The following is a 15218-nucleotide window of genomic DNA, read 5'->3' on the forward strand; positions in this document are numbered from 1 at the left end:
TCCAGTATTTCTGTTCCTTTTTATTCTCTGGCTCTTACCAAAAATTGCTAACAGAACAAACTGATTAATTCCACTAGCTTTATGAGAAGTGCCACTCCTATCATCTTGATTGTACTCATTTTAAAAATATCTTACTCCTTGCTTATCAATGATATGTCCTTTATTGCTTCCTAATTTGAGGAATACAAGAGAATGTTGAGATACTAAAGTTTCTACCTCCTACCTCCAAGTAGCTTCTTTGTAGGAATGCGTTATTTGTACATTACGTTCTATTAACGGACCAGCAGGTGCACTTTTCGTGGTATAAAAGGCTGAGCCGTTAGGTGGCTGGCAGATGGGAATAGCGTTGGGAAAACTGACCGTGCTTGGGAAATTGTTTTTGGAATATCTCCTCTGATAATTCACTATTGTTGAAAAGTAGCTTTATAGTGGCAAACTTTAGAGAGCTATTTGTATGCAGCTGGGACTGAATTTACAGACTACCTTTCTCTGACTTGCTAAAAAGCTAAGGATTGACAACCCCTTTCATCCTGCATTATCCAGTGTAGCTTTTAACTCCAAGAAAACTATGTTCACAAATTGATGCTCTGCTCCTTTGGGGTTGGTGCAGAAACATTAAATTGTACTAAAATATTCATATGTGAGTGCATTTAGCTGAAAGCAATTGATGTGCTTTTCCCTAGAGAGAGAAAAAAAATTGCTGTATGGCCCTGCACTCCAGCAGACACCCTAACCACGCTTAAGAGTAATTACATAGCTTGGCTGATCAAAGATTCTTAAAGTGGAAAAAGAAACTGTAGTTGGGATATACTTTAGTAATGTGTGCTTCCTGAATGGAACATACTCAACTGCATCAAAGTAGTACATACTGGATAATTGTGTGCTATGCAGTGTAATATATACCATCTAGTATCAAGCCAGAAAAATTTTTATTGGATTAATAGCTTGTAATTGGAAGGAATCTCTTATATCAAGCAATTTTCATTACAAAGATTTCTTTCTAATTTCATTGTCCTTTCACTCTTGTAAAGAAAATAAAATATTTGAGCTGCCTTTAAAAAGAGTGTATGTGCCAAAGGGGTTTATTAAACTAGCCTGTTTAAAAGCATGCCACTGGTAGGATGATAAATTGATGTACGCTAAAGGTTTTCAGCGTAATTCAAAAATTGGCATAAAAATCAATAGTCGCTGACGGCACGCTTGCAGAGTGACTGCCTCATCTTGTGTTGCACCTGTGGATGCAGAGTAGTCTCAGCAACATTCACAGTCACTGTAAGTTGCAACTAAAAACTGTTCTTGTGGATCTCTTAAGCAAATGTACTTTAATTGCTCCAAGGCAGCCTAAGGCATTTTTAAACATTCTCATAAGTAAAATGAAGTATTACTATATACCACAAATTATTCTATAAATAATAGGAAGAGTCAGTATGCGCAGGAAAATACCTGCATTGGTATATTGGTAATTATAATCATCCACATATAGCACTCCTGTGACATTTATCCAAACAGTGTGTAACTGGCTATATGGATCCTGGAGCCAGTTGTGCAAATTCGTGCATGTGAAGTCTCATGGACTTGCTGTGGATGCTGACATGTAAGTTGGGTAGAATTAAAGCAGAAACAGGAGTTTAAGGGATCGCTAAGGGGGATTTTTTCATTTTAATGTGATTAGCACACAATGACTCTCTCTGCAAGACATACCATGGTCAAGTTTGTCAAAATAACAAAAAAAGGCTAGATGAATACTTTAACTAGAAAATGAGAAGTTGGATTCTTGATTTGGAATTTTGCCTTTGAATAGGATAAATTTGGGACTTGGAGTTTTGTTTCTTTTTAGGGTTGTGGCAATGCAAATCTGTGCTTACAAACTTTGAGAGTCGGGGTCCTGGCTCTCACTGGAGTCTTGTGGGATATTGTATGGCAGGACAAATTAAAACTCTTGGCCTCTGTGCCACTTCACTGGCAGAATTGGGTCTGGCTGCTGCTGTAGCCCTTGAGAAGCCTAGTGGGTATGTTACTGATGTGCTGATGCCCCCACCTTCATGTGTTCCCATTACTGACATACCCAGGTATGTCAATATACCCAGTGCTTCCTGATGGTGCCTCCCTGCCCTCTGCTTCATACGCTTCTAGGCTCCATCCGTCGGTCCATCCAATGTCCTGTGCTGCCTGTTCCCTTCGTTGTGCTCTTTGTCACCCTTAGCTCTTGTTGGGGGTCCCTTACCCCTCTGCTGGTGTCCGCTGTCCACTTCATATGAAATAAAGATTTGTGGCACGGCTCTGGCATTTGTACCGAAATTATTTCCTGTGTGAAATTAAGTTACTTTTGTCTAATTCTCTAATCTGATGCCATGCCCTTACACTACCAAAACTTTCACTTTCTTTGACTTTAGTTGCTTTTGGGATTTTGTTTGTATCAAAGTGTGGGTAATTGTAGGCTGTGGATCAGCCACCCAAGAGCAGTAATTAGAGCAGCTTCCAGGGATCCAAAAGGCAGGAACTTGGAAGGTGGTGTTAAGCCATCTTTGTTGGCACCTGAGAGGTGACATCCAGACTGATTCATGCTGTTTTGTGTCTTGGCATCTACTGTGTAGATGAGCTCTGAGCAACTGAGATGGTCTTCCAGACCTTAATGTGGTCTCTGCTGCGATGGCAGGAACGTTGTGTAATGCTGTTGGAAGGGCCGCTGCTCTGTGGTACCGATCTGCTTTGTTTTCCTCCCTCACTAACTTGACAGTGCTTGGGGCTACAGTCCTGACTTGGGACTTTGAACACTAACACAGTAGAAATGATAGGACTCAGCAAAAGGACTGATAGAAGTTAATGATTCCAGGGAAAAAGTCAGGGTGTTACCCTGAAAATAACTTAGAGGTCTGAATTTCTGAGTCTTATATGACCTTTACGGAATACTAGTTGAATTCTCTCCTTAGAGAGCACTGAACAATCCTGAATCTTTATTACTCGGACCTTGTGGCTCCATTGTTTCCCTCCTACAAAGTTGTAGAATAGATTTAAACTAAGATTTAAGCAATCAAATTTATTTTACAGTATGGAACTATTGATAATAAACATGCTGTCCTGTGTGTTCTTTGTATGAAAACATTACTGAGGTGATCTCCTGTGTGTGTTACAGCCTGCTGCATGGACCAGTTACCTTGGAAGCACGTAGCCTAGAAGGGCATGTGGCTTAGAGGCATAAGAAAGGCTTTTTAGACAAGCCTGGTGATTTACAAATGTCCTTTTAATGAAACATCCTTGTCTTGGCTAGATATTTTAATAGAATATATACATTGGCATCTGGCTCCTGGTTAGCTGGATTCTTTCCAAAGACTGAACTTCACAATGTTAAACAGACTGAGAAGAGTATCTGGTAGTCTAGATGACTGGCACTTAATGAATTGCTTTAAAAAAAAAATCAAATTACAGTAATGTGTTTTTAAAAAGAGCTTGTATTAAAGACTATATGATGTTAGAATAATTTCTCCTGTAACATCTGTTCTTTTATTTGGTATAATTAAAATATTGCCTTCTTACCATGAGTTCTTATATGGGCATATTATATTACATTGCAGCTGTGGTTAAAATGGATTGACCTCCAATAGTAATTTACTCGGTAAAAAGCTATTGAGGCTAAGAACTTTCTGAGTGTCTTCAACAGCTGTGTGTTTCTGTGGAAATACATAGACTAGATTCTGTGTTTCGATTTCAAAGCAGGCTTTTTAAATGGGAAATACTTTGTTCCTGCTCTGTTGTCCTTCCCCTTCAGTTTTTACAGGAGATAGCTTTTGTGGAAAAGTGTAGAGAAGCTTCATAAATTTTATTTATCTATTCCTCTTTAAAAACCAGTGTAATAGGTGAAATCTATAGCTGCCGAGACATCAGAAAGCAATAATCTTTTTTTCTTTAATTGATATAATGAGTATCAGGCCTATATGGAGAAAGCAGTCTGCATGGTCTCTGTTTGAACACCTCGGTTTGCCAGCCTGTTGTGCAGGTCTGTGCCTGTTCCACAGCTGTGCTTTGTTCGTATGGAGAAAGCAGTCTGCATGGTCTCTGAACACCTCGGTTTGCCAGCCTGTTGTGCAGGTCTGTGCCTGTTCCACAGCTGTGCTTTGTTCCTCACGTTAAAAGCCACTTAACTGTAATGCACATCTTCAGTTGCACAGGGATACGATTTTTTGACCCTCTTATCCTCCCTGGCCCCAGAAATAATTTCTTAAATTAGATTTGTATGTTCTTAAATATGGACTAACCTTGGTATATTGAAAAAAGAAATTCTGTTAGTATTTGAGGGTTATGTATAAATACCACCTTTATTTGGCTTTGACAGACGATCTCCCAACTAGTTTTGTGTGTAACAGTTTCCTCTTACTGAATGAGCTGGTGAAAAGTGCTTTCTTTGTTTTTCTTCTGTAAAATTAGTAGGTAAACAGTGCAGGTTTGACTGCTACTTGGACTTGTGGTGGTGGGAAAACTGTCACAGAGCTGAAAATATACTTGGTTTTGGATAGATTATAGCCTGGATGACTTTCTCCCCGAGGGAAAAAAATACTTTTCTGCTGTGAATTAAAGTTGTCCATATAGATCTGTTTGCCTGTGTGTTTTCATCTCTTTTCAACGTAAGTCGAAGAGACTTTGGGGATGCTTGATTGGGAGCCCCAAAGCGTAAAGATCTACAGCGTGTTGGTGCCTACCTGGGATCATTTCTTTATTCATCCCGTGTAGGAGCTCATAGTGAGTGGGGGAAGAAAAGCCTTAGGGCACATGGACATTGAGGGTTGGGGTAAATAATAGAAACTATCGCTCCAAGTGCACTAGCCTATGTCACTGTCTGAGATGTTTTACTCTGCCATATAACAAATTTTTAAAGGTTTAAACACCTGAATTTCAGCTTTGTGCATTCTGTCTTATGTAAAGGATTCTAGAGGCTTCAAACAGGAAGGCCTAGGTTTTCTCAACTGCATTATTCATTTGTAGGTTATCTTGCTTAATATTTGCCTTGGGAATCTCCAGGGTCAGGGGTAACACTGATTGTCCTGTCCTCGAGCTGAGCAGTGTCTCATGTTTGATGCAGATCTCTCCCTTTTTTTTTCTCTTTTTTCCCCCCTCATCTGTCTTTGCCAGAAGCTCCTTTGGGATTCTCCTTTTACAGTTACATTACATCCCCAAGTGGGGAAGGGAACCAATCATCAGATGCCTTTAATATTGAAAACTACTGTAATGTAAAATCTACTGTGTGTAATTGATTTTGAGTAAGGTTTGTGAGAGCTTACTGAAACTGTGTCGTGGATACCAAAAATGTCTCATTTTTGTTTTCTTCTAGGAACTTTATATTGCTGTGGGAATATCTGGAGCAATCCAACACTTGGCTGGGATGAAAGACAGCAAGGTACATAAAGATGGATGTGCAAGGGAAGATTTTTGAGGAAGGAAATGAGTTGACTTCCTTGCTTTTATGCTGGTATTTTAGCCAGTTTTCCAAGTTTTTTAAGAGACTTCCTTGCTTTAACGTATTTTAGCCAGTTTTCCAAGTTTTTTAAGGTTAAAATGGCCAGTTTGTCTCCTTTAAAACATGCTGGCCCTCCGAGCCTTGCCAAAAAAAGGTATTGTGGCAAAACATCTAACATCTAGTAGAAAACCTGGTAAAAGAAGTGGTAAGTAGAAGCAGCTAGTTGAGTGTGTTTATTAAGAAACCCAAACAAACCACGTGCCTGACTTCTATACAATAGTTCCATTTGCGTTTATTTCAATATGACATATTAATTCATGCATAACAATGTGCAATTTGAATTATGAACTTACTATTCCATAAAGTAAGAGATGTCTCTGACATTCCTGCATTTAGCCATTCAAATGGAAACCTATTATAAAACGGCAGTAAAACTTTAAAAGGTTTAACTCATTAGTTGCCAAAGCAAATAATCCAACCTTGGAATTGCCGGTTTGGTGCAGCGTTCGGAGAGAGGAGTGGAATTACCTGCTGAATCGTAATATCAAATGCCAAACATCAACAACTGTCCTGCCTTCCTGCAAGTAAATGCAGAAAAAGGATTTTTTTATTTTATTTTTTTATTTATTTCCAGGGAATGAACTTAACGTTTTCTGGCAGAAACCAAACCCAGAACTTTGAGTAGCTTATAAAACCCAGGAAAAGGTTTGCGAAACTTTACAGGCAGATCCTTGTGTTTAACTGGTGACAGACTAGTGAGTGTCTGTGACTGGTCATTGTCCTCACAGCCTGCCGGTGTGGTAGGATGATCTCTGCTTTCTTACAATTAGTTCTTTTTTATATATTTTTTAAATGTTTTTGGGGGAAAATAATGTAATCTGGATTTGGGATACAGCACCCTTTTTGGGGTTTCAGTCTTCTAGAATCAGGGTGTTAGCATTAGTCGACGCAGTGGAGAAAAACCAACCACGATTAGAAATGGAGGATGACTGGTGGGCAGGGATGAAGGCTGCTGTTGGGCAGTGTGGATGGTGTGTCTGCGGCAGCGCGGTCTCACCGCTCACAGAGGAACAGCGTCGCCGTAGTCCCTCCTGCTCGCAGCGCAGCAAGAGGGAGGCAGCAGGGCAGGCAGGCAGCAGAGAGTCGGCGAGAGCGGCGCTGAAGCAGCACTGCCATCATCATCCTCTGCTCCCTCTGGACTCTGCTGGTTGCTGCTGGGCCACAGTATTTAGGTGTCATTGTGCCGAGGCATTTAGTCTCCAGCATGTGCTTTTGGGTGAGGGAGAGGATGGACGGGTGGGTGGGATTAGTATCAGCCCTTGACTGAGAACTGTGTATTTAAAGCTGCGTAAAACTCGAGCTGACCCTGTTGGTGTTTATTTCCTGCCTTATTTCAGTTCAGACCAGCAATACTGGGAGCCTGTTACTTAATGTGCCAGAATTTCCTTTGATATAAAAATATTGAACAGCAATATTGGCCTGTACTGTACCAGCAGAGCCTCTGCTTTTTTTGGCTTTTCTAATCTGTATGATATTTTGAGATGTTCTTTTATAGGAAATAAGAACAGATGAGATTTGCCAACCTGAGATGCATACGTAACTGTCATTTCTTCCACATGCTGTAGTTTTTCTAGTGTAAACAAATGTATGTACTGTAAAAAAGCAAGTAGGTGGTGTAGTTACTGAAAAGATCCAATTTTTACAAACGGAAAGAATTATGCAGCAGTGGGAGCTCTCTGGAGTGTCCCTCCGTCTCCTCTCAGCACTGTTCTCTGGCATTGTGAACTCGTACACGATACATTTTCCAAAGCAATCAGGTGCTTTCTACCACATGAAATGTATAATTTATTTGTCCTTTTATAGCAAGGTAGGAAATGCAGCTTTTAAGGAGACCTGGAGAATCCTCATTGCTTTCTTTTCTTATTTTTAGTTCCCTCATGAGGTAGTTACAGTAGCTTTTCTTTCTAAGAGATGTAACTTGTAAAGTTCTGTTCTTCTTACCCTGGGAAGGCTGATTTAGGGATGACGTAGAGAACCAGATCTTACTAAAAAGTGACTTCAGCTGATGGAGACCGAGGAAGGACGAGGCACCGAACTAAAGCTTAAGACAGGTTTGCGAGCAACTGGTGTTAATTATTTTGGTGATCAGGACAGAGCTGGCAGCCCCAGGCCATCACCAATGGCTGGCCTCAGCCTGCTCTCAGGGTTACCCCTGTGGCCTCATGCCCCTGTGAACGTCTCTGCAAAGGGCCTCAGAGGATAATTAGAGAAAGTCTTTATTGCACTAATATCCTCAGGTATCACAGCCTGGATTTTGCTTCCTGCACTGTAGACCGGTGGAGGTTTGCATTTGCAAAAGGGGTAACTGAAATAAAATCAGTAAAACTTTGGGAAAATATTTCAGGGGACGATTAGGGGAATACTTGCAGGTCTTTGCTGACGAGCTGGCCAGAGGGCAGCAGCAGCAGCTGCTTCTTACGTGTGTGCTGAGGTCCCACTTTATAGCGAGTCACAGGATACAAATGACCTGTGAGGAAAACACATTTTGGTGGGCCTAAAACCACAGGATTTGCAAGCTTTTATCTTTGAGTTAGTGCCACGGGCATGTGCTGCTGAGCCATTTATTTTGTTGGAGAAGTCCATTTGGTGGAGGGAGTAAAACAGCCATGTGAACTGCGTGTACCAGGAACAGGTGTTGGGTCGGAGCTCTCCTGAGCAGTGTGGGTGCCTCGAGTCAGAGAGTGGTGGTTCACACCCCTGCTTGTGGAGCTTTGTTTTTTGAACTGTTGTGATTTATTTTTTCCCCATCCTTTCTGGAGTGCTCCCTGTCCTGTTGTAGATTTTGATGGGGACACCCACGCTTAATGTGCTGGAAGCTCTCACAGACAGTTACGAAATGAGTCACCTGTGTGGCAGATTTTAAACCAAGAAAGATATTTTCTGGACTCTTGTGTTGGGATTTCAATTGTGCATTTTTCTACTGTGTGACAAACTGATATGGGCCACGGTAAGTGCAGAGGCCTTTAGGTGTGGCTTTACTAGATTTAAATGCCACCTTTGAGTTCTTTCTGTAATGGTATGGCTTAGATCTTGCAGATAATCCTTTGTACTAATGTTTTTTCCTAGACTCTTTTCAACATGTTAACCCTGATGTATGGAATGAGCAGGGGAGGGAGGTTTGGGGAGGGTGGGGGTGGTGTGTGTTTGTTTTTGAGGTGGAAAGGAAAAATGTTTAAGTGCTGTGATCCATGTCTTCGCTTCTTCACTTTTAGGGGTGTGGAGAGAATTTAGCCCATATTTCCTAGATGAGACCTGTCAGTGAGACCTGTAAGCCGGCCCTAGATGGTAATTATAGATGTTTGTGTATTCACACGGTGCTTTACTGTTGCTTGCAGACCATCGTTGCTATTAACAAGGATCCGGAAGCTCCAATTTTCCAAGTGGCGGACTATGGCCTGGTGGCAGACTTATTTCAGGTGAGGCTGAACTTGAGATGCGCGGGATAACGGTTTCTGAGCACTAACGAGAGCTTAGATAATGGAGTCTAATGAGTATTAAAGATGTCTGGGTAAGGGTTGGTTGTTAAAGAACTGGGTTTATGATTTCATTATTTTCAGTCTCAAAATTCAATGCCTACAAGTAGACACTGGTGTGTGCTGGGGGCGTCACAGCCAGGTGCCTCTGCTCTGGTTTCCTGAGTATGAACCATCTCGAGCAGTAACTGCACAAAGGTGCTTACATGTATTTTTAAGCTTCATAAAATATAAAAGTAGCGTTGGCAGGAGAAGTTCTTATTTCTGCCTGGCCTTGCTGCCTTACTGACGCCCATGAGGAACTCGGAGTTTTCTCTGGGCTGTCTGCGCTGCGAGCTAGCCCATGGCCAGGTGCCCGTGGCTCGCATGTACACGCCGCCTGCGCGCACGGCCACACGTGTGACGGGCGGGAGCTCCGTGGGAGGCGTGGGCAGAGACTCTGCCAGCACTTAATGCCATTCCTGAACTAGTGCCCGCTGGCTCGGCCCTCAGCACGGGCCTTTCCGCAAGGCAGAGACACAGGCACATTCTGAAGAAACACCGTGTAGACAATTTCCTTAATAAATTTTGTACGAATGCATTATTTCCACCTAATGGAAATGTAGCTCTCTTAAATAATTAAGAGGCTTTATTCAGCAGGAGAGAAGTGGGGAGTGCTGCGAGCTGGGGTGACCCACAGCCCCTGACATGGAGAGTTTGGGGGGGGTCACAGGGAGAGCACGCGCTACCCCAGCACTGGTGTTTGCAGGCGGTGCCCGAGATGACGGAGCTCCTGAAGAAGAAGTGAGTGATGGTGATGGACCCTCCCACTGCCGTTGGGGTATGGGGAATAAGGGCAAATAAAGGATTGTACTGGAAAGAGGTGGGGTCACCATGGTGATGGGCTTTTTTGTGTTGGGCAATGGGATGGCACATCGACTGGTGGTGGTGGGGTGGAAGACGGGATGGCGAGGAACACAAGGTAAGAGGCAGCATGTCTTTGTCAGTGTTTATTCCCACCCTTGCTCCCCTCCCAGCCGCGCTCAGCCCCTGGGTGGGGTCAGGCTGGGGGCCCAGCCTGGGCCCAGGCTGTCCAGCAGCTCTGTCCTGCCCCCGGGCACTGTGGGGCCGTGCTGGCCTGCACTGGTGGAAGGTCCGTGGTGCTCCTGGGCACTGCTGGGCTGGCCCCAGGCTGCTGGCAGGACAGGGCCACAGTCTGTCTGTCCCCCTGCCAGGCACTGTGGGTCCATGTTGGCCTAAGACTGCTGGATGGTCCGTTGTGCCCCAGAGGACACGGTAGGTCCCAGCTGGTTGAGAGCTGGTGGCAGAGTAGGTCCATCATGCACCATGGGCACTGGTGGGCAGAGACCATGCTGGCTTGGCCCCAGGCTGGTGGTGCCACAGGTTGCCTCCAGCACTGCCACCTTGCCTGTGGCAGCCTCGTGATCCAGTGGGGTGAGTGTGTCCCCACAGCTGTCCTGGTTCCCCCCAGGCTGTCCCTATGCCTCGGGAACCCTGCCCAGCCGTGGCTCCGGGGGTCCCAGTGCCCCATACTTCTCATCGATCACTGGGGCACCCTGTGGGCAGTCGATGAGGGGCTTCAGCTGGAAGACGTCGAGGCTCTCCTGGTTCCTGCGGTTGTAGACGCTGAGCCGGTGGCCCAGGTCGGGGCTGGCCCCAGCTGAGCCCGCGGGGCTGGGCAGCTTCAGGTTGACGGGATCCAGCCCCTTCTGCGCCAGGCAGGCCTCTTCCGACAGGGACGACAGCAGCTCCTGCACCATGGCCTGGGCCACCCGCTGCCGGCTGGGGGCCAGCTCAGCCCGCGGGCCAGCGGCAGCCTCCGTGGCATCCTCGCAGGCCGTGCTGCAGTCCGGGGAGGAGCCCAGCGTCTGGCTGCTCTCGCTGCAGGCCTGGGTGCCCGAGCTGACGGTGGAGCGCGAGGCGCTGCCCGAGGTGATGCTGGCGGAGGTCCCCGTGCTGCCCAGCCGCATCGGCACCTCCACCGTGAAGAGGTCAGAAGAGATGTTGGGGCGATGGACGTCGATGGCGGCGGTGGTGACCACGCAGATGGCGGCCTCGGGGACGCCGCTGTCTGCAGGGAAGAGAGCAGAGAGGCGGGTGAAGGCCCCCCGTGCCAAAACCACCGCGCCCCCACCCCCCACCAATGGGGGCTTTTTGTCTATAGGTATGAAATAGCTGGGTGAGCCACCCCCCCCCCCCCCCCCCATATAGCTTTGTTATATATGTGTGTATAGATACAGCTGTACTGAGAGCTATAACATAGGCATATACATGTATAAATGATGCCATGTTCCTGCAAATGTGTGTACATCTTATATAAAATACATGTGTACACATCTGTAATACATATTATCTAACTTTATACACACAACTCTTAAATATATGTATGTATATTGTTCTATGTTTGTATGGAAAGAGGAAAAAAAATTATATGAAGTGGTATACGTGAAAATATATCTATACACTAACATCTCCCTCCATAACCCCAAGCTCTTTACTCCTCTAGATTTTAAAATACAGATCTCTATATCCCTATGTCTAGATACATGTATATTTTATATATCCACCTATATAATGAGGGGGTATGGAGAGGGCTATTATAGCTGCACTGCATACAGCTATATATATTTTGTGTATGTATATATTACACATACAGCCTCTCTCACACATACATACCTTTTTTTTTTTTTTTACACATAATCTTTAGTCTTAACCATACAGACAGGGGAAGTGTGTCTGTGTAGCTCCATATATAAAATACATTATACCTATATATATACACACATCAAGAGATTTGAGAGACACATACAAACACACACTACAGCACAGAGTCCTCTCTTTAAATACATGTACTTACCTACCACCTCATGCCATACGCTAACACCAACACGCTCATGCACACCCCCCCTCCCTTTTCTATATAAATATATGTGTGTGGATATAGAGGAATATACATACATCATACATTATACTTACATGTGAACACCCCCTCTTTAGTTATATATTGCTTTTGTATATAAATGGAATGTATATAGAGGGATACACAGCTATAAATAATACTGTATATTTACAGGTATATACATGTATGTATAAATATATATACATGTGTGTGCATACATGCGCACACATATTCTTTTTATATATAGATTTATTCCTATAGCTATGGGGAATGTGTGTGTATATGTATAAGGAACTGCATATATATTATGTTATACCCATATATACACACAGAGACATTTGATACATATACTATATAATACATAGTCCCCCCTTTAAATACATATGATTAAATAGACCACACACTCGCTCTCATACACACATACCTTTATATATAAATATATATATTTATCATTGTATGTATATGCATGGGGAATATATATATAGGGATATACAGATATACTACATTATACTTATACATGAACCTTCCCCTTTATTTATACAGCTTTTAAATTATATATGCACATACACATATAAATAAACTTTTTTTTTTAAACTCCAAGTAGACTATGGAGATGTATAGGGGGATATAGATGTATAAAATACTGTAGATGCACACACACATACACATTATATATCATATACACATATATATCATACATACATATATATATATATATGTATATATATACACACACAGTCCCTCACACACATTTTATATACACATCATCTTTATGTACAAAGATTTATCAATATAGATGGGAGGGGGACAATGACAAGAGAGACTATGTCAAGCTCCATGGATCATACTTTATAACTATATATATATATACATACCTATGTCTTTGCATTCAATACACAACACCCTCCTACATTTATATATAAATGTCACTATATATTTGTGTGTATATATATTTTTATATTTATAAAAATATATATATTAAATATATGAACACACACACCCCCCCATACACCTATATACCCCTATACAGGTATATAAATAAATATATATATATATACATATCTATACTATAAATACATATACTATATACACATATATACATACATATATATATACACACATATATATACTATAAATACTATAAATAAATATATAGACACACATATCATGTGTGTAATGTGGATGAATATAGAGGGCTATAGATCTATAAATAATACCATATAGCTATATCTATATTTGTGTGTGCACATATTCTATACGTGTCTGTTTACACACAGTCTCTTACACACATTTTATATACATATAATATTTATAATATAGATTGATCTATATAGATTGGGGGGTGTCTGTTAGGAGCCCCACATAATGCAGTATACATATGTACCCGCACACACTTGATACTATATAATACATAGACCCCTTTGAATACATATCATTATCTGTCTTTAAATGAAATACACTCTCTCACATGTATATATGTACTTACCTTTATATATACATATATAATATTTTTTCTCACTGTGTGTGTACAAACACAGGGAATGTATATATAGGGATACAGGTATGTAATACATTGTACCTATACATCAACGCACACGAAAATATATGTATATACAGACACAGTCACTTGCACCTCCCCTCCTTGTCATCTGTCTTTTTAAACATACATACACCTATGTATAGGTTCATACATCTTTATATGGGCTGTATGTAGAGGGATATAGAGAAATAAAAGTAACACTGTATACCTATATGTGTGTGCACATACATGTTTTTAACATATATATAATTTATGTGTGTATATATACACTCATGCATATCTTTATATATACATTTATGCATATTTATAGAGAGAATGGCTCTGTGTGTGTATCCCCATTTATAATAAATTATGTACATATATTTTATGTCTATTGTATATAATACATAATACATGCGTATAGATACACTTGTATCTAATATATAAACTATACACGTATACACACAGACTCATATACCCACCCACATGTATACCTCCTTACATGTATTTATACATATATAAAATGTGTAGCTATACACACACCTAAAACAGTTTTATACACACGCACATAGGGGAATGTATAGGAATATACCTATATATAAAATACCATGTACCTACATATATATATCCATGCAAACACACATTTAGTTTATATATAAAATATACATAATACAGATTATACATAATAAAGATTAAAAATATATGTAAATATACAGACATAGTCTCTGTCACACACTCCCACACTCATACACACATTTTTTTTCCTCTCTGTGTATATTAGGATTTATATATAAGGATATAGACGTATAATACATTATACCTATACATTATATACACACAGAGATGTAGCTCTTTAATATGTAATACATATTAAAAATATATGTATATTAGTCACACACACTTTTTATATATCCCCCATGAATATATATATAGAGGGATAGATATATACAATACATTACATGTGTAAACACACATGCCTACTTTATACATACTATAGAATACATATAAAATCTGTAAGTATATACAGTCATAGGGACACACACATTTTATTATACATCATTATATATAATAATATATCTATGTATATGCAGTTATACACACACCCCCCCTTTATATATACTTGCATATGTATACACACATATACAGACACATCTTTATATATAAATATATATACACCCATGTGTGTATATATATAGATATATAGTACATCATAGCTACATATGCACATTCATATTTTATATATAAAATACATTTAAAATGTATATACAGTCATGCACAAACACCTTTATAGATCTTCACATATATAAAACACACATAGACATATATTCATATGTGCATAGACATATTCATATCTTAATATCCATGTGTGTATATAGAGAGATATATATGGGGCTACACATGAATAAGACATTATACATAGACATATATACACATTGATATTTTATATAATACAGAATACATACAAAATATGTATGTATATACACACTGTCAAACACACATAACTTTTTAATATATCTATATGAAAAACAGATCTCAATAAGCACATATATACATCCCCATGTAGGGATGTATGTACAGGGCTATATGTATATACTACTTACCTGTCTATGTACTTGCAACCATATGCTTACACACACTTTTATTTATTCTTCTGTTACACATCTCTCTCTATATGTATACTCCATGTGTGTATGTATAGATGGGGCTATAAACACGCCTTACATTCTACATATACATAGATACACATGTAATGTCTACAGTACATACACATATATTCAGAGACCGTCTCTCCTCTCTGAACCCCCCCCCCCCCCCCCC

General features: G+C 40.9%; 2 protein-coding genes across 5 annotated transcripts in view; one reads left to right on the top strand and one right to left on the bottom strand.

Annotated features, from left to right (window-relative positions):
- Window positions 1-9845, top strand: part of ETFA (electron-transfer-flavoprotein, alpha polypeptide) — a 31146-nt gene extending 21301 nt beyond the window's left edge. The window contains exons 10-12 of one of the 3 annotated variants that reach the window (XM_014944545.1): window positions 5324-5389; window positions 8845-8925; window positions 9731-9845. In XM_014944545.1, coding sequence (XP_014800031.1) covers window positions 5324-5389; window positions 8845-8925; window positions 9731-9769 — 186 coding nt within the window. In that variant the 3' untranslated portion in view covers window positions 9770-9845. The other 2 variants (XM_014944546.1, XM_014944547.1) reach the window with 2 other exon arrangements.
- A 113-nt stretch (window positions 9846-9958) lies between these two features.
- The window catches only part of TMEM266 (transmembrane protein 266), an 84909-nt gene continuing 79649 nt past the window's right edge, over window positions 9959-15218 (bottom strand). For both annotated transcript variants that reach the window (XM_014944544.1, XM_014944542.1), the window contains one exon: window positions 9959-11053. In XM_014944544.1, the coding sequence (XP_014800030.1) occupies window positions 10461-11053 (593 nt within the window). In that variant the 3' untranslated portion in view covers window positions 9959-10460. The remainder of the gene's footprint in view (window positions 11054-15218) is intronic.

This window comes from Calidris pugnax, unplaced genomic scaffold (genome assembly GCF_001431845.1).
Source record: "Calidris pugnax isolate Ruff unplaced genomic scaffold, ASM143184v1 scaffold70, whole genome shotgun sequence".
NCBI classification, from domain to species: Eukaryota; Metazoa; Chordata; class Aves; order Charadriiformes; family Scolopacidae; genus Calidris; species Calidris pugnax.